This window comes from Macaca mulatta, chromosome 11 (genome assembly GCF_049350105.2).
Source record: "Macaca mulatta isolate MMU2019108-1 chromosome 11, T2T-MMU8v2.0, whole genome shotgun sequence".
In the NCBI taxonomy this organism is placed as follows: domain Eukaryota; kingdom Metazoa; phylum Chordata; class Mammalia; order Primates; family Cercopithecidae; genus Macaca; species Macaca mulatta.
In genome coordinates, this window is record NC_133416.1 from 2,383,379 (window position 1) to 2,407,555 (window position 24,177).

Sequence of the window (24,177 nt, forward strand, 5' to 3'; positions counted from 1 at the left end):
ATTAGCTCCATGCACTGTGTGAAATTCATTAGCTTCACACACTCTGCCCTGTCTGTATTTCTTTCTCCACTGCCCGCCCTGTGTTGCCACAGCTGAATGGTGGAGGTACTATTGACTTTTCTTCTTAATCAACTTTATTGAAGTATAACTTACATACAATAAAATTCACACATTGTACATGTACAGGTCAGTAAATTTGGATGAATATACACACCCATGCAACACCGCCTCAATCAAGATATTTCTGCTTCCCCAGAAATCTCCTTGTCTCCCTTCCCTATAGCCCAGCCCACCACCACCCCAACTCAGCCACCCACTGACCTTATCTGTGTCATTAGAGATTACTTTTGTCTGTTCTAGAATTTTACATGAATAGATTTATACCAGAATTATGTTTTGTTTGTTTTTTTCCAGCTTTTTGGTGTTTGGCTTCTTTTGCTCAGCATAATATCTGTGGGATTTATCTGGGTTGTTGCAGGTATCAGTAGTTCATTCATTCTTTTTTTTTTTTTTTCTTTGAGGCAGAATCTTGCTCAGATCACCAGGCCGTAGTGCATTGGTGCAGTCATGGCTCACTGCAGCCTCAAAACTCCTGATGTCAAGCGATCCTCCCCTCTCAGCCTTCTGAGCAGCCGGTACTATAGGTACACACCACCATGCATGGCTAATTTTTTTTTTTATTATTATTTTTATTTTTTTTTTTTGAGACGGAGTCTCGCTCTGTCGCCCAGGCTGGAGTGTGGTGGCCGGATCTCAGCTCACTGCAAGCTCCGCCTCCCGGGTTCACGCCATTCTCCTGCCTCAACCTCCCGAGTAGCTGGGACTACAGGCGCCCGCCACGTCGCCCGGCTAGTTTTTTGTATTTTTTAGTAGAGACGGGGTTTCACCGTGTTACCCAGGATGGTCTTGATCTCCTGACCTCGTGATCCGCCCGTCTCGGCCTCCCAAAGTGCTGGGATTGAGCCACCGCGCCCGGCCCACCTGAATATCTTTAGACAATCTCATCAAGCCGTGATAAATTGACAAAATGTAAATCTTCATACATTTGGCATTTTAAATACTGTTTCCTTATATAGTAAGTAGAAAATACAGGCTGGGCACGGTGGCGTACTCCTGTAATCCCAGCACTTTGGGAGGCCAAGGCGGGCGGATCACGAGGTCAAGAAATCGAGACTATCCTGGCTATGGTGAAACCCCGTCTCTACTAAAAACACAAAAAATCAGCCGGGCGAGGTGGCGGCGCCTGTGGTCCCAGCTACTCGGGAGGCTGAGGCAGGAGAATGGCATAAACCTGGGAGGCGGAGCTTGCAGTGAGCCGAGATCGCGTCACCGCACTCCAGCCTGGGCGACAGAGCGAGACTCCGTCTCAAAAAAATAAATAATAAATAAAAAATAAGTAGAAAATACTATAAATCATCACTAACTGATACACTGGGGTTTCAGGAGTTCACACACCTAAGGACTTTCCTTTGGCACAGATGACTTGGGTAGCGAAGCCCCGTCTGACAATCGGCTTGTTGAATCTGAGCACTGACTAAGTGAGACATCTACTGATTAGACCTCAGGAATTTTAGGGATATTCGAATTCCATGGTAATTTGAGTTTATGCCCATAGTGTCTTTTCACAATTTTAGAAGTTTAGGGGGAAGTGAAAGTCCTCCAAAAATAAAAGCAAACTTTTTGGAATGGAAGTATTTATCATTCTATGCTGTGAGGGCTCTGCTGTCCCTGCTCCCAAAATACTACACGTGTGTGTCTTTTAAGGAAATGTGATTGGCAAGACCTCATCTCCACAAGAAAGTTAAAAAAAAAGAAAACTAACCAGGTGCAGTGGCTCACACGTGTCAATCCAGCACTTTCAGAGGCTGAGGCGAGAGGATTGTTTGAAGCCAGGAGATCGAGGCTGCAGGGAGCTATGATTGCGTCACTGTACTCCAGACTCGGCGACGGAGCAAGGCCATCTTATAAATAAATAAAGAAGAATGGAGATTAATTTAGTTTTGTATTTCATGATTCCTCATAAAATAATTGGAGCTAATCAGGGATAATACAAACCTCTAATTGAACATTACTATCTTGTTCAACACCCTGAAATGCATTTCTAGGAGTCACATTTCAACGGCACACCTGTCGGTGGTGAGTGAGGGCTCCGTCTCCACGTATGGCTGCCCTTTTTTTTTCTTTTTTTTTTTTTTTGAGACAGAGTCTCGCTCTGTCACCCAGGCTGGAGCACAGTGGCGCAAGCCTCCCAGGTTCAAGGAATTCTCCTGCCTCAGCCTCCCAAGTAGCTGGGACTACAGGCGCCCACCACCACGCCCAGCTAATGTTTTGTATTTTTAGTAGAGACGGGGTTTCATCTTGTTAGCCAGGATGGTCTCAATCTCCTGACCTCGTGATCCGCCCACCTCGGCCTCCCAAAGTGCTGGGATTGCAGGAGTGAGCCACACCCAGCTCTGGCAGCCCTTTCAATCAGCCAGCAACCTTGGAGTCTATGGGAAGCAGTTTGCAAGAGCGGGTAATAAGATGATAATGCTTTGTGTGTGTGCATGACTCGAGCACATTGCTTTCTGCTGCCATTTGCCCACTGGCGTCGTGGTAAAAATGCTTTGAGCTGGGATTAAAGATGAGGTAGACAGGTCCTGACTTGAGGAGATCTGGATTTGAGATCCAGTGGTCTGACCTGAGGCTCACACGTGGCTTTTGTGAGTAGCAGTTTCTTTTGGGGGGGCTCATGTGTGCTCTGCCGTTTCACTGAGGTGCTGTGAGGATCAGATGAAGGGAGACACATGAGAGTGCCTTGGACGCTGCGCCCGTTCCCACAAACCTGAAGCAACGTGGAGCTGCTGCTAGGTTTATTTTCCACCGGGTCGCCCACCCTGACTGCCCCTATTGGGATGGGCAGCCGGGGAAGCAGGAGGCCTGGGAGAAGGACAAGGGAGCATCCCGCTTCGGGGCTTTTGCAAGGTCTCCAAACTGATGGGCTGTGCGGCCCCCAGGTTGTTTCTGTCCCGTCCTGTTTACTGAGCATTCTGTCTCACATGTAACTTCCACTGGACGGCTCCTGTGGTCTCAGGAGGTCTGTGAATCCTGCGTTCTTAACTTGCTGTCGTTTCAGAACTGCAGGGGCTTGTCAGTGTTTCGGCATGGTAGATCCAGTTAATCCTTACGGAGTTTCTCCTCGGCTGTGTCCCTGGGGACACATTTTCTGTCAGCCACCCCGTATTACACACACATCCAGACCTCAGGTTCAGGATGTAGGAGGGTACGTGAGGTGAAGCGAATTAAATGAATTCCTGTGGAGAGCTGTTTGCCCTCCACCGTACTCCTCACTTTCTTCAGAGGCGGTCTTTCTTCAGAGGAGAAATAAAAGCCCTTTTTAGGACAGATAAGTGAGCAGTGTGGCTCACACCCATGCCACAGCTTAGTGTGTAAGATTGAGCTTGTGCCGCGTTTGGTTATTACAGCAGAAGTCAAATCGGTCTCCTGAATTGCAGCTGGTGCCGCTCAGCAATGCGTCGCCTTGTCAGGTCCTACGGCAACGGTGCTTTCGTGGTTATAGTTGTGATGGAAACTTTTGTTTCCACAAACCGGTAATTTCTCCAGTCTCCCTCACAGAGACCCTGAACACTGCAGCGGCGAGAAGACTCGGGTGTCCGACATTGGCTCTGAGCCTCTGCCGTCCACCCTCTGTCCTCTGGTGCACCTTGCTTGAGCGTCCACGTGGTTAACTCCTTGGCAGTCACGCTGATGTGGTTTTACTGTGAGGGTGGGTGCTCGTGCATGAGGGGCCGAGGACTCATGTCCTGTTCATGTTGGTGCTGCAGAGCTGGCTGGGGCACCGCGGGTGGGGATGTGAGGAGCCCAGGAGTGGCTCGTGAGTTTAAGGCTTCCCCGGGTGTGCTTGCTGCTAGCAAGGAGGGACCACCCCTGGGGTGACTGTTAGCCACCTCCATCCAGGGTTCTACAGTCATTCTTCTTTCCACTTCCTTTTACCTGGTTCTCACTATCCTCTTCAACGTGGCAGGCACCAAGTTAGCTACCAAAAATGCAAAAGGTGCCATAAGAAGAAGGGTGCTTTTGGTAGACAGGATTTAATCCAAGAAAGATTTTCTTACTCTTTATTTTGTGGCAAGATTCTGTAACATGGCTGAGGCACAGTCTTTGCCTTTCGAGAGTTTGTATTCTAAGAGGAAATTTTAAATGACACACAGTACTATATTACAAGGCAGAACCATTTTGGAGCTCTAAGACCCTGGGAAGGTTGCTGAACTTCTCTGAGTTTCAACTTCCTCATCCTTAAAGGGGCTATGAAAATTCACCTCAAAGGGTTATTATGAAGTCGCTTAAGAGTGGAATAAGAATGTTTTTGTTTCAATTGATGTGTATTGTCTTTTCAGATGGCAGGACTTATGTTATTGGGACATAAGTACTTATTAAGTTGTATTTCACTGCTTAATAAATGAGACTACTAGGTATTTCTTTTGGCCTAGAGACTCTATGTAAAAGTTACTATAATGCTAAAGACAACATGAACTAAGTTTATTGACTCTGAGATGCCTTTAGTCTATACTTTACTTTTACTTTCTATATCACAAAGAAAGAAAAACAGTGCCAATTCCCTATAAAATAATGCCTTTAAAAGAGTACTTTCAAACACGTGAGTTAGTCATGCCAGCCTCTCCTGCTCTGCACTTTCTTTCATCTGTTCTGGGGGACTTGTCCGTTTCTCTTCCCTCCAGACATATTGTTTGGCCTGTGATATGGTTCGGCTCTGCGTCCCCGCCCGTATCTCACACTGAATTGTAATTCCCAGTGTTGGAGGTAGGACCTGGTGGGAGGTGATTAGATCAATAGGGGTGGTTTCTAATGGTTTAGCACCAACCCCCTAGTGCTGTCTCATGATAGATTTCTCACAAGATCTGAAAATGCGTGGCACCTCCCCGCCCTCTCTCCTCTTGGCCACGTGAAGATGTGCTTGCTTCCCCTTTGCCTTCTGCCATGATTGTAAGTTTCCTGAGGACTTCCAAGAAGCATAAGCCTGTACAGCTTGCAGAACAGTGAGCCAATTAAACCTCTTTATAAATTACCCAGTCTCAGGTATGTCTTTATACCAGTGTGAGAACAGACAAATACGGAAAATTGGTACCAGGAATGGGGTATTGCTATAAAGATACCTGAAAATGTGGAAGCAACTTTGGAACTGGGTAACGGGTAGAGGTTGGAATAGTTTGGAGGGCTCAGAAGAAGACAGGAAGATGAGGGAAAGTTTGGAACTTCCTAGAGACTTGTTGAATGATTGTGACCAAAATGCTGATAGTGCTATGAACAGTGAAGTCCAGGCTGAAGTGTTCTCAGATGGAGATGAGGAATTCATTGGGTACTGGAGTAAAGGTCACTCTTGCTGTGCTTTAGCAAAGAGACTGGCAGCATTGTGCCCCTTCTCTAGGGATCTGTGGAACTTTGAACTTGAGAGAGATGATTTAGGGTATTTGGCAGAAGAAATTTCTAAGCATATCCTCTTATTCATGAGCAAAGACATTATCAGAAACTGGAACTTATATTTAAAAGGGAAGCGGGCCAGGCACGGTGGTTCATGCCTGTAATCCCAGCACTTTGGTAGGCTGAGGCGGGTGGATCTCTTGAGGTCAGGAGTTTGGAATTTTGGTCACTTCTTCAATGAAAACATTTGATTCACCAATAGAAAATGTAAATTCGGCCGGGCACGGTGGCTCAAGCCTGTAATCCCAGCACTTTGGGAGGCCGAGACGGGCGGATCACGAGGTCAGGAGATCGAGACCATCCTGGCGAACACGGTGAAACCCCGTCTCTACTAAAAAAATACAAAAAAACTAGCCGGGCGAGGCGGCGGGCGCCTGTACTCCCAGCTACTCGGGAGGCTGAGGCAGGAGAATGGCGTGAACCCGGGAGGCGGGGCTTGCAGTGAGCTGAGATCCGGCCACTGCACTCCAGCCTGGGCGACAGAGCCAGACTCCGTCTCAAAAAAAAAAAAAAAGAAAATGTAAATTCATGCCTTTCTGTGCACAGTTGAAACTGTGTTTCAATGCTGAATCGCGCTGCCATCTTTTTGGTGACATGGCAATTAAACTCAGCGTGTATATACCACCAAAGCACATTACTCAGTTGGAGGGACAAGAACAGGACAACTAGGACCAAGTTCTGCCATTTGGAGACAGTAACAACTGTGTCATGACTATGGCTTGGCTGCCAGCATTGAGATTCCTATTTGGACTTCGGAGTCATTAGCTGGGATGAAATGTGTACATCTTGAATGCCCACTTTAGCTGACTGGTGGTGGCCTCCCAGGAATGTACACTTCGTTCGAGAGGATTGTGAGACCATCCATGGGAAAGAACTCCATTGCCCCATCACTCATGTCCTCCAGTTGGTCTCCAGGTGAGGAAGAGGTGACGCATGCGTATGAAGATGAGGATTTGCCCTCCCAGCCTTCGAGAACATTCAGAAGGCCACTGTAATTGGGGTCAGGGCGGTGCAGTGAGACGGCAGAGAGTCACGGAGGTAAAAGATTATTTCAGAGGAAGATGTCAGACTTGTCACTGAAGTAGACGTGGGAGGTGGCTGTGACTTTGAGCCTGGCTGACTGGCAGCACATAGCTATAGCAGTTGTGTAAATAACTAAGTTAGGGGCTGGATGGAGGGGAGGGTGGATGGAGCCACTTTTGAAGCTGCTGACTTTGAGGTGGCTAGTCTATCCAAGCAGTTATAAATGTGGCACTGGAACTTCTTTCAAGAAGTTTGACAAAGAATAGAAATTGGGCAGTAATTGGAGGGAGGAGCAGTGTCAAAGGAAACATGGAGGCAGGTTGGCAAAGGCCTAAGACGTGCGAGATAGGAGGGTGATCCGTGGGGCAAGGTTCCAGCAGCTGCAAGAGGGGAAAGGATTGAGAGTCAGGTGACGGAGTTAGCCTGGAATTACTTGTGCTGTGTGGGTAGAAGACAGGTAGCCAGCCCGTCGCTCTTCATGTGGGCTGAGGTGCTTATTAGCCCTTCCTCTCTCCATCCTTTTCACCCCCCAGTTGTCTGGTCCCTGTCTCCCTGCGTCTGAGTGTGCTTTCCTGCTGGGCCGTCCTGGCTTGCACATCGTGCTCTGCCACGGCTCTTCTTGCCATTCCAGTGGCCCCCAAGGGAACAGGTTTCCTCTGCCGTGAAGTAGAGGCCATTCTCCTTATGGTCTCCTGATCCCTATCTCAGCCTTTCTCGGTGCCCAGAGAATTTCTGTGAAGCTGTCTCATGCTTTCCAAACTTTCGTAACTTAACTAGATCCTTTTCTTCTTCCAATCAGAATCTTTCAACCAGTCTGCCTTCCTCTCGGGCCTTTTCTTTCTCCTGCTTTCCGTGTTCTTCTCCCACCTGTGGCCCTCCGGCCTCCCTTGGACCGTTCATCATTATCACATCCCCTTCGTAAAGTCGTGCCCGTTTCCAGTTTTGAAGCCTTCTCGGAATAAACGTTAGTATATCTAAAACCCAATTATGTTTTGGTTACTCAAGTTCCAGCCCAGTGACTTATACTCAAGCCATAAAGCAGTAGATTTTAATGGCTGAAAGGCCGGCTGGAAATCATCTAATCCAGCGCTTCCCAACATCTGTTCTTCCTGAGAGGTTAATAGGCACTTGGAGGAAAAAAAGGTTGTATGATCGAGTAAGTCTGAGAAATGCTGGTTTCCATCAAATTAAACACATTTGTTAAAACCACAGAGCTTTAATGTGTGCATATGCCGTGCGACTCCCTCAGGAGCAGGAGGGATTGTGTCCCGTGCTTATTTGACTGTGGAACTCTTCGTCAGAGCGTACCGTCGATCTGTCCTCTGCCATGTTTAGTGGATGAGCACGTTCGCACACCCTGAGCGTCTGACGTCAGTCACTGAGGTTGCTCATCTTAGATGGGGTCTGGGGACTGTTCTGTGGCTCCAACAGGAGCCATTGTGACAGTGCCACTTGCTGTGATGTTTGTGACTCTTTCACCATGCCTTTAGCAACAGTTGCGGCTCTGCTGTGAACTGACGCCAAGGGAAAACTGCTCTGAACTTTCCCAAATGAGAAATAAGAATTAGACATGCAATCCGGTGAGACCACAGCCAGTGGCACTCCTTTTACTAGGGAGCACTGAGCAGCGCAGTGTGGCCCGGGGAGGAGGCTGGACTCTCACTCCTGAGCACGGAGTTCCAGGCCCTTCCGATTCAATTCCATTTCCCACATCTCTCCTGGATGAGCCCGGCATCACAGCCGGTCAGAGCCGCCTGCCGTCTTCCCGAGCATGACGCCCAAAGAGCCACACTTGTGGTCCTCGTGATGCCGATGCCTTGCTGCTGTCGGCAGCGCCCTTTTGCAGCTCCAAGCCTGGGGGACGACCACATTTACTAAAGATTCACACCTCCCAACCTCTCCAAGCACGCTGCTTTCTCCTGAGAGCTCCCAAAGACACCTCTACGCAAAAATTCTGATATGAAACCTAATGCATTCCTTTAACTATGTGGTTTTAGTTTGTCCTCCTCAGCGGACCCCCATCTTTGAGGGCAGAAACCCCCTTCCATTTACTGCTGTGCCCGTGGCCCTGCCCTGATGAAGGGCTCGGCCCGGAGCAGGTGTGGGCAAATTTTGTTCAATGAGCGAGCCCTCCCTGGTGGGGCTGACTGGCCAGCAGATGCTGCAGGAGAGCTACCCGTGTGGGAGGTTCGTGGAAGCCTTTCAGAGACAAACGGCATTTGAAAAGGACTCGGAGGAAACCCCTGGACTGGCAAGCAAGAGAGGGAAAAACCCTTCCGGGTGAAGGTAGAGTGGAAAGGTCAGTAGAGGTGTGGCAGGGAATAAAGGAACAAACATGGTGGGAGAGATCCCATCCTGGGCAGGGCAGAGAAGCCAGGTGGGGCAGAGGAGCGAGGGAAACCAGCGATCAGGCAGAAGAAAGGGTGGAAGGAAGGCCCAGAAGGAGAAGTGCCGGGAGGTGGCCAGGGCCATGCAGCTGCAGGGGGCGCCGTTCCCATACGGCCTCCAGCTGCCCAGCGGTTTTCTGGCGGTCCCTCAGCCAGATGTTTGTGTAGTACCCAGGCCAGGAGCACCTGGCTCTCAAACATTTAAATAACCGAAACCATCTCAGAAGAGATTTTTTTTTTTTTTTTTTTTTGAGACGGAGTCTTGCTCTGTCACCCAGGCTGGAGTGCAGTGGCGCGATCTCAGCTCACTGCAAGCTCTGCCCCCCAGATTCAGGCCATTCTCCTGCCTCAGCCTCCCAAGTAGCTGGCACTACAGGCGCCCGCCACCACGCCCGGCTAATGTTTTTGTATTTTTGGTAGAGACGGGGTTTCACCGTGTTAGCCAGGATGGTCTCCATCTCCTGACCTCGTGATCCACCCGTCTCGGCCTCCCAAAGTGCTGGGATTACAGGCGTGAGCCACCGCGCCCGGCTAGGAGGTTGTGTTTTTAGCCAGGGGCTGTGGTAGGCAATAGTTCCAGTTGTCCTGGCTGCTAGAGTGGCAGGGAGGTGACTGAGTAGGCATTGGATTCTCATTCTGACTTGCCTCTGACAGGCTGAGATGCTGGGAAAGCCTCTGGACCCTCCCAGATCACCTGTCTGAGTGGCAGAGGGCAGGGCGGTGCAGTCTGAGTTTGGTCTCTTTCTGAGGGGGCAATGGTAGAAGTTTCCCTTGGGTGGCAGTGGGAGGCAGGGGACCAGTTGGGAGAGTCCTTATTTCTCCTTGATGATGGGCATTGGTTCTTAACCTACTGGAACAATTTATCAGCTTCATTGGTCCCTAATGGTTCAGGGTAAAACCTGTTCCACAAGGTCACAGTCCAAAAAGGACTCGTGTCTTTTTTTTTTTTTTTTTTTTTTTTTTGAGACGGTGTCTCGCTCTGTCGCCCAGGCTGGAGTGCAGTAGTGAGATCTCGGCTCACTGCAAGCTCCGCCTCCTGGGTTTACGCCATTCTCCTGCCTCAGCCTCCCGAGTAGCTGGGACTACAGGCGCCCGCCACCTCGCCCGGCTAGTTTGTTTTTGTATTTTTTAGTAGAGACAGGGTTTCACCGTGTTAGCCAGGAATTTTTTTTTTTTTTTTTTTGGAGACGGAGTCTCTCTCGTCACCCAGGCTAGAGTGCAGTGGCGCGATCTCATCTCACTGCAACCTCCGCCTCCCTGGTTCAGGTGATTCTCCTGCTTCAGCCTCCCGAGTAGCTGGGATTACAGGCACCCACCATCATGCCTGGCTAATTTTTGTATTTTTACTAGATACGGGGTTTCACCATGCTGGCCAGGCTGGTCTTGAACTCCTGACCTCAGGTAATCCACCCACCTTGGCCTCCCAAAGTGCTGGGATTACTGGCATGAGCCACCACACCCGGCCTTGTATGTCTTTTGACCCATGGGGTGCTGCCAGCTATCAAATTGGACAGTCGAATGTGGGATGTGTTCCTTTCAATGTTGCCTTGTATCTGCTCAGTCATTCATTGAGCTGAAGAAGCTTTATGTTCCAATAGGGACTCATGGAAAAAGACTTTCAGTTTCTTTAATTATCAGATAGGTTCACAAACATTGTTGTTTTTTAAAAAATTATGGTAAAATGTACTTAACAAAATTTTCCATTTTAACCATTTTTAAGTGTACAGTTCTGTGGCGTTGGCCACATCCACATTGTTGTGTAATCATCACCACGTCCATCTACGAAACTTTTCCATCTTCCCCAACTGAAATTCTGTTCAGAATTAACACTATTGTTTAATGAACATTAAACAATAACTGCCCATCCCTCCTGCCTTCCAGCCCCTGACAACCACTTCTTTCTACTTCTACGTTCCTAGGTGTGTATGTATTTATTTATTTTTGAGACAGGGTCTTGCTCTGTTGCCCAAGTTTTTGGAGTGCAGTGCTGCAGCCACAGCTCACTGCAGGCTCAAACTTCTGGGCTTAAGCAGTGCTCCCACCTCAGCCTCCTAAGTAGCTGGGACTACAGGTGTGTGCCACCACACTTTGCTGAATTTTTAGTTTTTATTTTTTGTAGAGACAGGGTCTCACTATGTTGACCAGGCTAGTCTCAAACTCCTGGGCTCAAGTGATCCTCCCACCTCAGCCTCCCAAAGTGCTGGATTACCTACTTTCTTTTTTTTTTTTTTTTTGGGTGTGGGACGGAATCTGGCTCTGTCGCCCAGGCTGGAGTGCAGTGGCCGGATCTCAGCTCACTGCAAGCTCCGCCTCCCGGGTTCATGCCATTCTCCTGCCTCAGCCTCCTGAGTAGCTGGGACTACAAGCGCCTGCCACCTCGCCCGGCTAGTTTTTTGCATTTTGTAGTAGAGACGGGGTTTCACTGTGTTAGCCAGGATGGTCTCGATCTCCTGACCTCGTGATCCGCCCGTCTCGGCCTCCCAAAGTGCTGGGATTACAGGCTTGAGCCACCGCGCCTAGCCTACCTACTTTCTATCTATGAATTTGTCTATCCTAAATACCTCTTATAAGTGGAATTATAAAATATGTCCTTTTGTGTCTGGCTTATTTCGCTTAGCATCCATGTTTCATCCATGGATGAAACTTAGCAATATTTCATCCATGTCGTCGCATGCATCAGAATTTCCTTCCTTTTTTAAGACTGAATCATATTCCATTGTATGTGTATATAGCATTTTGTTTATTTATCCCCCAGTAGAATATAACTTTTTTATTTTTTAACTTCAGTTTTTATTTGTAGCTGACAAATAACAATTGTAGATTTACAGGGGACAATGTGATGTTTCGATACATGTATACCTTGTGGAATGATTATATCAAGCTAACTAACACGTCACATACCTATCCTTTTTTGTAGTGAGAATAGATTTAAAATCTATTCTTTTAGCAATTTTGAGATATATAATACATTATTATTAACTGTGGTTGCCATGCTGGGTAATAGATCTTAAAGAATTATTCCTCCTGTCTAACTGGAACTTTCTACCCTTTGGTTAATTTCTCTGCATTCCCCACCCCTCACCCCCAGTATCTGGTAACCACCATTCTGCACTCTAATTCTATACGTTTGACTTTTTAAGATTCCACACATAAGTGATATTATATGGTACTTGTCTCTCTTGCCTGGCTTATTTCACTCAGCATAGTTTCCTCTAGGTTCGTTCATGTTGTCAAAAATGACAGGATTTCCTCCTTTTTAAAGGCTGTTAGTAATCCATTGTAGATGTGCCACATTTTCTTCATCCATTCTGCCATTGATGGACACTTAGGTTGATTCCATGTCTTGGTTATTATGAATAATGCTGAAATGAACATGGGAGTGCAGGTATCTATTCAACATACTGATTTCAGTGCTTTTGTATCTATATCCAGAAGATTCATATGGTAATTCCATTTTTAGGCTTTAAAAGATTTATGAACAACAGAAATTCATTTCTCAGTTCTGGAGACTGGGAAGTTCAAAGATAGGCACCAGGTTTGGCTTCTGGTGAGAGCTTGTTCTCCACTTCCAAGATGGTGCCTTCGTGCTGTGTCCTCACGTGGCAGAAGGGATGGAAGAGGAAAGGAGCCAGAGCACTCCTCTCAGCCATTTTTATAAGGGGCTTAATCACTTCCCAAAAGGCCTTACCTCTTAGTACTATCACCTTGGGGGTTAAGTTCCAATATATTAATTTGGGGGCTTTAGACACACATTCAGACCGTAGCGTTCCAGCCTTGGCCCCCTTAAACTCATGCCCTTCTTACATACAGAATACATTCGTTCTTCATTCTAGCTCAGTAGACTTAAGAATCCTTTTTTTTTTTTTTTTGAGACGAGTCTCGCTCTGTCTCCCAGGCTGGAGGGCAGTGGCGCAATCTCGGCTCACTGCAAGCTGCGCCTCCCGGGTTCCCGCCATTCTCCTGCCTCAGCCTCCCGAGTAGCTGGGACTACAGGCGCCCACCACCATGCCTGGCTAATTTTTTTGTATTTTTAGTAGAGACGAGGTTTCACTGTGTTAGCCAGGACGGTCTTGATCTCCTGACCTCGTGATCCGCCCGCCTCGGCCTCCCAAAGTGCTGGGATTACAGGCATGAGCCACCGCGCCCGGCCGAGCCTTTTTATTAGGGACGTAATATTCACTCCTAGATTGTTTGCCTGATCCCACAGTCTTTGAGCTCCTTAGGCTGAGATTACTATTGAAACACTCAGGATTAAAATACTAACGTCTTCATCTTTTCCTCCAAAATCTTTCTTGAATTTGAGAAATTCAAAAGCTGCTGTGTTGGAAACCATTCAGGAATTGTCATGGGTTTAGGTTAAAACAAAACAAAACAACACAACACAGCACAGCAGTTGTGACATGGAAAACAGATCACTTGAAACAGGTCTTCCTTTTCTGGTTTCTTGTAGCTGGGTCCTCCTCCCTGAAATCTCCTCTCCTGTCTTCTGTGATGCTGCACTTGTCTCTTTCCTCTACTGTTTCTCCATCCTTTTCTGAGACCCTAAATTACAGTGTGTCTGCCTGTAGCGCTCTTTTCTTTTTTCTATATAATGTTTAACTGCATCTAATCTATTATCTCTATATGAATGATTCCCAAAACTTAATCTCTGGCTCCCAAGCTTCATGGCTGTGCTCCAGCTGCCTCTAGATCTCTCTCTCTGGAGAGGTTCAATGTGCCTGAGACGGGGACTGCATTTCCTCCACATCCCAGCATTCTCCCTGGGAACCCATCTTTACTCCTTCTCCCCAGCCTCCCATTCATCACTCACCAAGCGTTTATTGAGCTCTTGCTGTGTGCTAGGCACCACTCTAGCTGCTTGATTAGCTGGCTAACCCCACAATTCAAAAGTCACCTGCCAAGCCTACAAAATGCAGTCGCCCACAGCTCTCCTTTTGCGTCTACTCTACGTGTGGTTTCCTAGAGCCGCGGAAACAAAGTACCACCAAGCTGGGAGGCTTCAAACATCAGAAATGTACTTTCTCACGGTTCTGGAGGCCCCAAGTCCAAGGTGAAGGTGTTGGCAGGATCGGTTCCTTCTGAGGCTGTGAGGAGAAGCTGCTCCAGGCCTCTCCCCACATCTGGTGATTTGCTGGCCGTCTTTGGCATTCCTAGACTGCAGGACATCACTCAGTCCCCAACCTTCATGTGGCCTCTCCGTGTCTTTGTACTGTCTTCAAAAAGACAGCGCACGTCTGTCTGTGTTCAGATATCCCCTAAGGCCATTTTCAGAGGAACTGGAAGTTAGGACATCAATATATCATTTTGGGGCGACACAGTGGAACCTGTAACACCCAGTTATCTCTCCTTTGCTTTCAGATGTCTGTCTTTTCTGGGCACAGTTAGTCCTCTGGGCTGCCTTTGCCCAGCACTTTTTTTTTTTTTTGCTCTGAGACAGAGTCTCGCACTGTCACCCAGGCTGGAGTGCAGTGGCGTGATCTTGGCTCACTGCAACCTCCACCTCCTGGGTTTAAGCAATTCTGCCTCAGCCTCCAGAGTAGCTGGGATTATAGGCGGGCACCACCACACACAGCGGATTTTTGTATTTTTAGTAGAAACAGGGTTTCACCATGTTGGCCAGGCTGGGCTTGAACTCCTGACCTCGTGATCCACCCACCTCGGCCTCCCAAAGTGCTGGGATTAAAGGCGTGAGCCACCGTGCCCGGCCTGCCCTGTACTTCTTTTAGCACCATTAGCTTCTGTCACTGCCTGGGTGTCTGTAGCCCTGCTAGGTCAGCTGGGACTATGTCTTTATCTTTCCACCCTCAGGGCCTAGAATAGTACATATTTCACACTGCCAGGCATTCCTGAATCCCTGGATGGACGATCATTTACATGAATGAATGGATGGGCAGACGGACAGACGAATGGATGGATGGATGGAATAACTAAGGGAGTTTGTCTTGATTTACCTTGCCAACCTTAGATCCCATAATTCCCATTCAAGCAGTCTGTCCTCCACCAAATGTCTGGCTTCAGTTCTCCATACTCTTCCCTTTCTCTGTCCCCTCAAGTTCCCGTTCCAGCCCTCATCCAAGGCCCAGCTCAAGTTCCGCTTCGGTGCGGCTGCCTCCCCCGAGATGTTTGCCTTTTCCAAACTCGCGGAACATTGTACTGGTGCCTTTTCTGTGGCACTCTTTGCTTCGGCTTTGGATGATAGTAATTTATCCCAGAACTCTTTTGTTAAAAGGGATCTTACATATGGACTAAGACCAAAATATCTGTGTTGGATCACTTGGGAACATTTAAAAAATTACTACAGATCACTGAGCCCTCCACTTATAGATTCTGATGAGCAGGTCTGGGGTGGGTCCCTGGAATATGTACTTTTAAAAGCTTCCCCAGGCAATTGTGATACTCAGCCAAGTTTGGGAACCATTAATCCAGTCCAACCTCCTCGTTTTACTTATGGGGAAACTGAGGTCCAAAATTGTTAAATAATGTTCCCAAGATCATTTAGTTAGTGGCAGAGCCATCCAGTTATGTGGTTATGTCCTAGCTTTTCAGTCAAATGTAAGCAGCTCAGAAGCAGCGCCTGTATTTTGCTCATCTTTGTGACCTATGTAAATACCACCTGTGCACCTCAGTCAAGCCAGGCCATTCGCAGTAAGTGCCACTATTAGTGACATAATAGTGGCTACACTGCCCACTCCCAGAAGACAGATGCCAGGTCTGTTCATACTAACTTTCATTTCCAGCACCTTGCACAGTGCCTGGCATGTAGTAAGGTGCTTAGTTAATATTGATCAAATGAACAAAGCGTCTGCTGTATGCCAGGCCCTACAGTAGAAGCTTGACGGACATCATCTCATTTCGTTTATTCCAACTACAGCCCTGTGAAGTAGGCTTTCATATTCTCATTTTAAAGACGAGGAAACAGGGCCAGGCACGGTCACACCTGTAATCCCAGCACTTTGGGAGGCCGAAGTGGATGGATCACCTGAAGTGCAGGAGTTCAAGACTAGCCTGGCCAACATGGTGAAAGCCCGTCTCTACTAAAAATAGAAAAATTAGCCGGGCGCGGTAGCATGCACCTGTAATTCCAGCTACTCTGGAGGCTGAGGCAGGAGAATTGCTTGAACCTGGTAGGTGCAGGTTGCAGCGAGCTGAGATTACACCACTGCACTCCAGCCTAAGTGACAGAGTGAGACTCCGTCTCAAATAAATAAATAAATAAATAAAGAAGAGGAAACAGGACCAGAGGCTAGTCGTCTGCTCTGTGTCATGCATAAAACAGTCAGTATAACTGAGCTCTAAAGCCCACTGCTCTTTCTGCAGTGCTGCAGGATCCCCATGCTCCACCCTCCGTGCTCTTCAAAAAGCTGGGGGTCACTTCAAAACAATGTATGAGGAGAGGTATTCAAAAGCCCCAAATGTTTAGAAGCCTCAGTTTTGTTCTCAGCTCCAACGTAGCCTTGCTGCTCCGTGAGGTAATATAAAAGGTAGTTCTACTGCAACTTGTATTGTGTATGTTCTGGAACATTCAGTACTCTTACCACTTGCATGCTTATATGTGTGTGACTCAATACTATCAAAAGCTTTACAAGTATTTCATCCTCTTTCCCTTTTTTTTTTTTTTTTTTTTAAATGCTGTTAAAATTCTCCTCCCTTTATAGGGCAGCCGTGCCAGGACTAGGGCAAACAGAGTTCAAAGAGTGTCCCAGCATGAACTGTTCTAATACCAGGTTTCAGATATGAGCTAATGGCTGAGAAACAGGAGTCAGGGATGTGAGTTGGCCCCACACACCTAGTCCCCTGCCCAGACCACTTGCGCAGTGACTGGGTTCTTTTATACCAGAGGTGTTGCGTGCCAGGGACCCAGCCTCTAAAAATGACAGGGCTGTGACTCCACCGTCAGTCATGAGACGGAGACCGAAGTCGCCACATCCCAGAGACCGAGTTTCAGCTTCGCCATCTGAAATGTTTCTGTCTTTTTCTTTCCAATTTGATGTTTTACTTGGATGCTGGCCTTGAGTTTATACTCCATGTAGACTTTCCTCGTTCTTTGTGGCCTCCTTTTCACTGCTGTTACTTCCTCAATCGGTCCTTCCTGAAACGCCAATCTCAGTGGTGTGGGAATGAGTATGAGAGACCTCGCTCTAGGTGCTCGCATGGAACTTCCAGTCCCACGAGCTGACGCCCCGTGTCCTCCGTGGCTGCTTCCACCCTCCCCCTGCAGCTTTCAAATATGTCTCTCATTTCTTTCAAATTCTCACTTATCTTCCCTTCTTTGTTTAAATTTTAAAAAAATTTTAGAGGCGGGGTCTTGCCGTGTTGCCAGGCTGGAGTGCAGGGGCACCATCGCGGCCCACTGCAGCCTTAAACTCCCGGGCTCCAGCGATCCTCCCTCCGCAGCATCCCAAGTAGCTGGGACTGCAGGCGTGCACCATCATGCCTGTTTCATTCGTTTAAATTGTCTTGAACAGAGGCCGGGCGCGGTGGCTCAAGCCTGTAATCCCAGCACTTTGGGAGGCCGAGGCGGGCGGATCACAAGGTCAGGAGATCAAGACCATCCTGGCTAACACGGTGAAACCCCGTCTCTACTAAAAAATACAAAAAACTAGGCCGGGCGCGGTGGCTCAAGCCTGTAATCCCAGCACTTTGGGAGGCTGAGACGGGCGGATCACGAGGTCAGGAGATCGAGACCATCCTGGGTAACACAGTGAAACCCCGTCTCTACTAAAAAATACAAAAAACTAGCCAGGCGAGGTGGCGGGCGCCTGTAGTCCCAGCTACTCGGGAGGCTGAGGCAGGAGAATGGCGTGAACCCGGGAGGCGGAGCTTGCAGTGAGCTGAGATCCGGCCACTGCACTCCAGCCTGGGCGACAGAGCGAGACTCCGTCTCAAAAAAAAAAAAAAAAAATTGTCTTGAACAGAATTACATTAATAAGGGCTCTGATCTCATAAATAACCCAAGATTCCTTGGTGATGAAGCTGGAATCACAGAGCCACCTCCTAGAAAGGCCACACTGAGGCCTTGGGGGAGCCTAGGGAACCTTGGGGGAGCCTCAGAACTCCAGGCTTAGGGTGGCTAATGATACCGTCCTCCTCTCTCTGCCAGGGTAGCAGATTGCGTATCACAGCAGATTCCTTGGAAGATACTAAATGAGATATAGGGATAAACTCCTTGGGATCCTGGGATAGTGATATCCTAGTGTTGGATTTCATAATATGCAGCCACTTTTATGGTGAGGGACTTGGAAACCAACTGCTGTCAGAATTATCGAAGGTACCAACATGAGGCCAATATACGCAATATATGCAAAACCTATTTATAGTAAAATCCCAAACACCGTCCACATTCTTTTGCAGTATAATACTAAACTGGGGCTGATTAAATCTTACTGAAGTCTGTAGACCATAAGCTGGGTTTGAATTTTTTTAAAAAATAAATTTTCACTGTAGCAATATGTTTAATGGAATCTGATCTATATGACTTCTGCCAAGAAGGAATTCAAAATTACCAATTGGAGTCAATGTGGTACAGAGAACTAGAAACCTCTCATTCTCAGGAAATGGACAGGGCAGGGGGGGTCCTTAATGAAAACACTGTGTCAGTAATTTTTGTGGCTTAAGATTGCCACGTGTAGTTCATGGGTTCAGAATTGATTCTCAGAGACAGGGTGTTGTAGTGGAAAGAGCACAGGATTAAGCATCAGGAACCAGATTTACCCCTAGTCCCGTAACCCTGGGTAATTTACCTGATTTATTTGTGTACCCATTTCCTCACCTATAGGAATGGAGGGATTGCGCAGGGTGCAGTGGCTCATGCCCGTAACCCCAGCACTACTGGGAGACCAAGGTGGGAAGATTGCTTGAGTCTAGAAGTTCAGGGCTGCAGTGAGTTCTCATACTGCCCCTGCATTCCAGCCTGGGTGACAGGGCAACACCTTGTTTAAAAAAATAAAAATAGACCAGGGACGGTGGCTCATGCCTGTAATCCCAACACTTTGGGAGGCCAAGGTGGGTGGATCACCTGAGGTCAGGAGTTCAAGACCAGCTTGGCCAACAGGGCGAAACCCTGTCTCTACTAAAAATACAAAAATTAACTGGATGGGGTGGCATGCACCTATAATCCCAGCTACTCAGGAGGCTGAGGCACGAGAATCACCTGAACCCAGAAGGTGGAGGTTGCAGTGAGCAGGGATCATGCCACTGCACTCCAGCCTGGGTGACAAGAGTGAAATTCCATCTCAAAAATAAATAAATAATACAAATGAAGACAGACAAAAAATAATAAAAATTGAGGAATTGGGCTACATAAATGGTTTTTGAGACAGAACTTTGAGACAGTTCTTACTTAGGGGCCGGTGGAGATCCCTTTTCCTCCCCAATTTTCAACTACATAAATGTTATTTATTTATGTTCTACTTCTTTAAAAATTTTTTTTAAAAACCACTGGACTAGCTAAGTCCTACTCCTAAACCTTTGTGATTCAATATAAGGTCTACCCATCAAATTGTTCAGACTGCTGGATGATACTCATGTTTTTAGGAAGGGTTGCTACACCCAGAGCCCAGGTCAGCCAGTTTCTGCGTGTAGGCAAGTTCCTGAGTTAGGACTCTTGTACTAGTGTACAATCCAGAAGTTGTACTGGGGCAGCAGGGAAAGAATTCTTATCAGTGAGTGTTTAGCCTGGTTGTACACAGCAGTTACCAGAACAATTAAGAAAGACAAAGTTCTGGCCGGGCGCGGTGGCTCAGGCCTGTAATCCCAGCACTTTGGGAGGCTGAGGCGGGTGGATCACGAGGTCAGGAGATCGAGACCATCCTGGCTAACACAGTGAAACCCTGTCTCTACTAAAAAATACAAAAAACTAGGCAGTTGCAGTCGTGTTCTCTGAGTTCCTGTCTCTCTGCCAACGCCGCCCAGATGGCTTCCCAAAACCGCGACCCGGTAGCCACTAGCGTCACCGCCGCCCATAAAGGAGCCGAGCCGAGTGGGGGCGCCGCCCGGGGTCCCGTGGGCAAAAGGCTACAGCAGGAGCTGATGACCCTCATGATGTCTGGCGATAAAGGGATTTCTGCCTTCCCTGAATCAGACAACCTTTTCAAATGGGTAGGGACCATCCATGGAGCAGCTGGAACCGTATATGAAGACCTGAGGTATAAGTTCTCACTAGAGTTCCCCAGTGGCTACCCTTACAATGCGCCCACGGTGAAATTCCTCACACCCTGCTACCACCCCAACGTGGACACCCAGGGTAACATATGCCTGGACATCCTGAAGGACAAGTGGTCTGCCCTATATGACGTCAGGACCATTCTGCTCTCCCTCCAGAGCCTTCTAGGAGAACCCAACATTGATAGTCCCTTGAACACGCATGCTGCCGAGCTCTGGAAAAACCCCACAGCTTTTAAGAAGTACCTGCAAGAAACCTACTCAAAGCAGGTCACCAGCCAGGAGCCCTGACCCAGGCTGCCCAGCCTGTCCTTGTGTTGTCTTCTTAATTTTTCCTTAGATGGTCTGTCCTTTTTGTGATTTCTGTATAGGACTCTGTATCTTGAGCTGTGGTATTATTTTTGTTTTGTTTTTGTCTTTTAAATTAAGCCTCGGTTGAGCCCTTGTGATGTATATTAAATAAATGCATTTTGGTCCTTTTTTAGACAAAAAAAAAAAAAAATACAAAAAACTAGCCGGGCGAGGTGGTGGGCACCTGTAGTCCCAGCTACACGGGAGGCTGAGGCAGGAGAATGGCGTAAACCTGAGAGGCGGAGCTTGCAGTGAGCAGAGATCCAGCCACTGCACTCCAGCCCGGGCGACAGAGCAAGACTCCGTCTCGGAAAAAAAAAAAAAAAAAAGACAAGTCCTCCAACACCTTGATTTCTGGTAGACGCTTTGGAAGACACACATACCGTCTACTTCCTCAAACTTCCGAAGCTGTGGAATAGGGATTCAGTGTCTGTGGTATGAAATGAGGTCTGAGAATTTTATCCCATCAAACTGACAGGGTAATTTTGAGGGGCCACAGGAATTGTAATTGTAATACTGGGGCAATATTTGCTTGTCATCAGTCGGACCTCTTCTTGACATGTGCTCTTTCTGACCCCAGTGATTCTTTCTTGATCCCCATGTAAGGTGTCCCATTCCCCCATCCAGACTGACTCACCATCAGGGGTTGTCCTGTGTTCTGAAGAGGCTCAGCCAGTTTCGTTTGCCTTCTGTTCCGCTTCCCTCCATCTCTTATCCCCAGTCCTCTGTAAATCCTTATTCCTTCATAAAGTATTCCCTGATTCATGGAAGTGAAATGATCCAGCTTAGTTTACAAAACCAGGAAATTATTCCTCTGGACCAGAGAGAGAGAGAGACAGAGAGAGAGAGAGAGGGAGAGAGAACAAGAAACAACAAAAAACGCAAACAGAATCTATAAAGGGAAGACAGATATATTCTACATTGTTCCCATTAAAATGGAAACCCCGTGGGGAGAAGAAATGCATCTGTGGAATGTATAGTGGATTTCTTTCACATATGGGCACTCAGTAAACATTATTAATGAATGATAATGATTTGTCAAGTGATTGAAATTGTTTCAGGGCAGGAACAGGGAATGAAATACGGAGACATTCGTCCATCTCACAGGGAAATTGCTAGCCAGGTCATCCAGATGTATTTTCTTTGGGGAGTTGTGAATTCCTTGTGTGTCCAGCTATCACTATGTAATTATATTTTACGTTCTCAGTAATACATATCATCATTATACATGTCATCATTTTGTGTGTATATATACAATACCCCTACACATATATATATGTACACATGTATATATTTGTATGTATAAAATTTAAGTGTGGAACTTCTAGTTTCCTGTCGAAGAAGCTTGCAAATTGCTATTCCATCCTAACAAGTAAAAAGCTGAACAAACTGAAAAAGCAAGTCTCCTTGGATCCATAAGGTCTCAGAGTAAACCACAGTCCCCAAAACTGGAGAAACCGGCAGGAGAATGCAGCTTCGCAAGGTACCGGAGTGGAAGCCCTGGGCAGCAGCCTCTGCAGGAGCAGTGCCGAGGCGGGGAAACCTGAGCTGTCATCGCCAAAGTGCCGGAGGCTCAGAGCGGGCAAGTTAAAGATCCACAGGAACCACGTCGTTGTCCCCTCTCCCTCACCTTCTGGAGCTTCCCCGAGTTCTCACAGTGAATAATGGAGAAAAATCCCCTCGTGCCTCCTGCAGTGGGAAGAAGAAAAAGGACCATTTTGAAAGAGGCCGCAGCACTCTGCTCTTCCTAACAAGGTCGCCTCCCCTAACCCCGCTGTGGCTTTATCAGCGCCTAACTGACCTGGGGAAGGGAAACCCCCACGCCAGCCCACTCTAGCCATCTGCCGGCTCACTTAAGGTGGGCGTGGGAGGGAGGACTGAGACGCATTTGTGAGTGTCCAGCTGAGGGGCACAGGCTCACTGAAACTCCGAGGCCCGATTGTAGGACTATAGAATAGACCTTCCCACCACACACTCACGGCCTCTTTACAGCACTTGCCTTCACCCAGTCAGAGCCGCTATCAAGAAAAAGATACAAGACATACTGAAAGGCAAATAGGGCCTGGCACGGTGGCTCAAGCCTGTAATCCCAGCACTTTGGGAGGCTGAGACGGGCAGATCACCTGAGGTCAGGAGTTCGAGACTAGCCTGGCTAACATGGTGAAACCCCATCTCTACTAAAAATACAAAAGCAACAACAACAAAAATGAGCCGGGTGTGGTGGCGGGCGCCGGTAATCCCAGCTACTCTGGAGGCTGAGGCAGGAGAATGGCGTGAACCCGGGAGGTGGAGGTTGCGGTGAGCCGAGATCGCACCACTGCACTGCAGCCTGGCGACAGAGCGGGACTCCGTCTCAAAAATAATGATGACAATAATAATAATAATAATGAAATGAAATAAGAGGCAAATAACACACGTTGAAGAGACAGAGCAAGCTTCACAACCAGACTCAGAGACAACAGGGATGCTGGAATTATCAGGCGGGAAATCGAAACCAACTCTGATTCATGTGAGGGGCTATAATGGATAAAGTAGGCAGCATGCAGGAACAGGTGGGCGATGAAAGCAGGGAGGTGGGAATTCTAAGAAAAAAAGGAAGTGGCAGAGAGCAAAGCACAGTGACGTAAATGAAGAATGCCGCTGATGGGCTTTGATGGATTTGTGGACTGGACACAGCTGAGGAAAGGATCTCTGAGCATAAGCTTATCTCAATAGAAACCTCCACATCTGAAAAGCGAAGAGAAACCCCCCCCACACACACACGCACAAACACACACACACGTGTGCACACACACAGAACAGAATATCCAAGAACTGTGGGACAGCTACAAAAGGTGTAACGTGTAATGGGAATACCAGAAGGAGAAGAAAGAAGAAATACTTGAAATGGCAATGACAGATTTCTCCAAATTAATGTCAGACACTAAACCACAGATCCAGGAATCTCAGAGAATCAGGACAAATGCCAGAAAAACTACACCTGGGCATATCATTTTCACTGCAGAAAATCGAAGATAAAGAAAAAATCCTGGAAGGGGACAGAGCAAACAAAGCACATTACCTGTAGAGGAGCAAAGAGAAAAAATGCATCTGACTTATCTCAGAAACCAGGCAAGCAAGGAGAGAGTGGAGCGAGACGTCAGGGTTGAGAGAGAAAACCCACCAACCTAGAACTCGGTGCCCTGCACAATTATCCTTTGAAAGTAAAGGAGAGTAAAGACTTTTTCAGACAAACAAAACTTCAGGGAATTTGTTGCCAGTAGACCTGCCTTGCAAGAAATGTTACAAGAAATTCTTTAGAGAGAAAGAAAATGCTATAGGTCAGAAACTTAGATCTACATAAAGAAAGAGAGCAGAGGCCGGGCACGGTGGCTCAAGCCTGTAATCCCAGCACTTTGGGAGGCCGAGACGGGCGGGTCACGAGGTCAGGAGATCGAGACCATCCTGGCGAACACAGTGAAACCCCGTCTCTACTAAAAATACAAAAAAAACTAGCCGGGTGCGGTGGCGGCGCCTGTAGTCCCAGCTGCTCAGGAGGCTGAGGCAGGAGAATGGTGTGAACCCGGGAGGCGGAGCTTGTAGTGAGCTGAGATCCGGCCACTGCACTCCAACCTGGGCGACAGAGCGAGACTCCGTCTCAAAAAAAAAAAAAAAAAAAAATGAGAGCAGAGAAGGAATAAGTGAAAGCAAAATAATAACTTATTTTTCTTATTCTTACTCTAACAGATAACTGTTCAAAATAATAGCAACAATGTAT

The 24,177-nt window shown here is 47.6% G+C and overlaps 3 protein-coding genes across 5 annotated transcripts in view; 2 read left to right on the forward strand and 1 right to left on the reverse strand.

The window, feature by feature from the left end:
* The window catches only part of WNT5B (Wnt family member 5B), a 128,302-nt gene that overhangs the window by 14,820 nt on the left and 89,305 nt on the right, over positions 1-24,177 (forward strand). The gene's annotated exons all lie outside the window — the stretch shown is intronic.
* LOC707320 (ubiquitin-conjugating enzyme E2 C) lies at positions 16,330-22,780 on the forward strand. The gene has a single exon (XM_077953268.1). The coding sequence runs from the start codon at positions 19,821-19,823 to the stop codon at positions 20,358-20,360; it is 540 nt and encodes a 179-aa protein (XP_077809394.1). The 5' UTR covers positions 16,330-19,820; the 3' UTR covers positions 20,361-22,780.
* FBXL14 (F-box and leucine rich repeat protein 14) overlaps positions 21,316-24,177 on the reverse strand; it is a 31,613-nt gene continuing 28,751 nt past the window's right edge. For 2 of the 3 annotated variants that reach the window (XM_015150749.3, XM_015150748.3), the window contains exon 2: positions 21,316-22,109. In XM_015150749.3, the coding sequence (XP_015006235.1) occupies positions 22,047-22,109 (63 nt within the window). In that variant the 3' untranslated portion in view covers positions 21,316-22,046. 3 annotated transcript variants of the gene reach the window in all.

Bases quoted from the DNA above. Each gene is read 5' to 3' on its own strand.
- LOC707320 (XM_077953268.1), top strand. From the start codon at position 19,821: ATGGCTTCCCAAAACCGCGACCCGGTAGCCACTAGCGTCACCGCCGCC.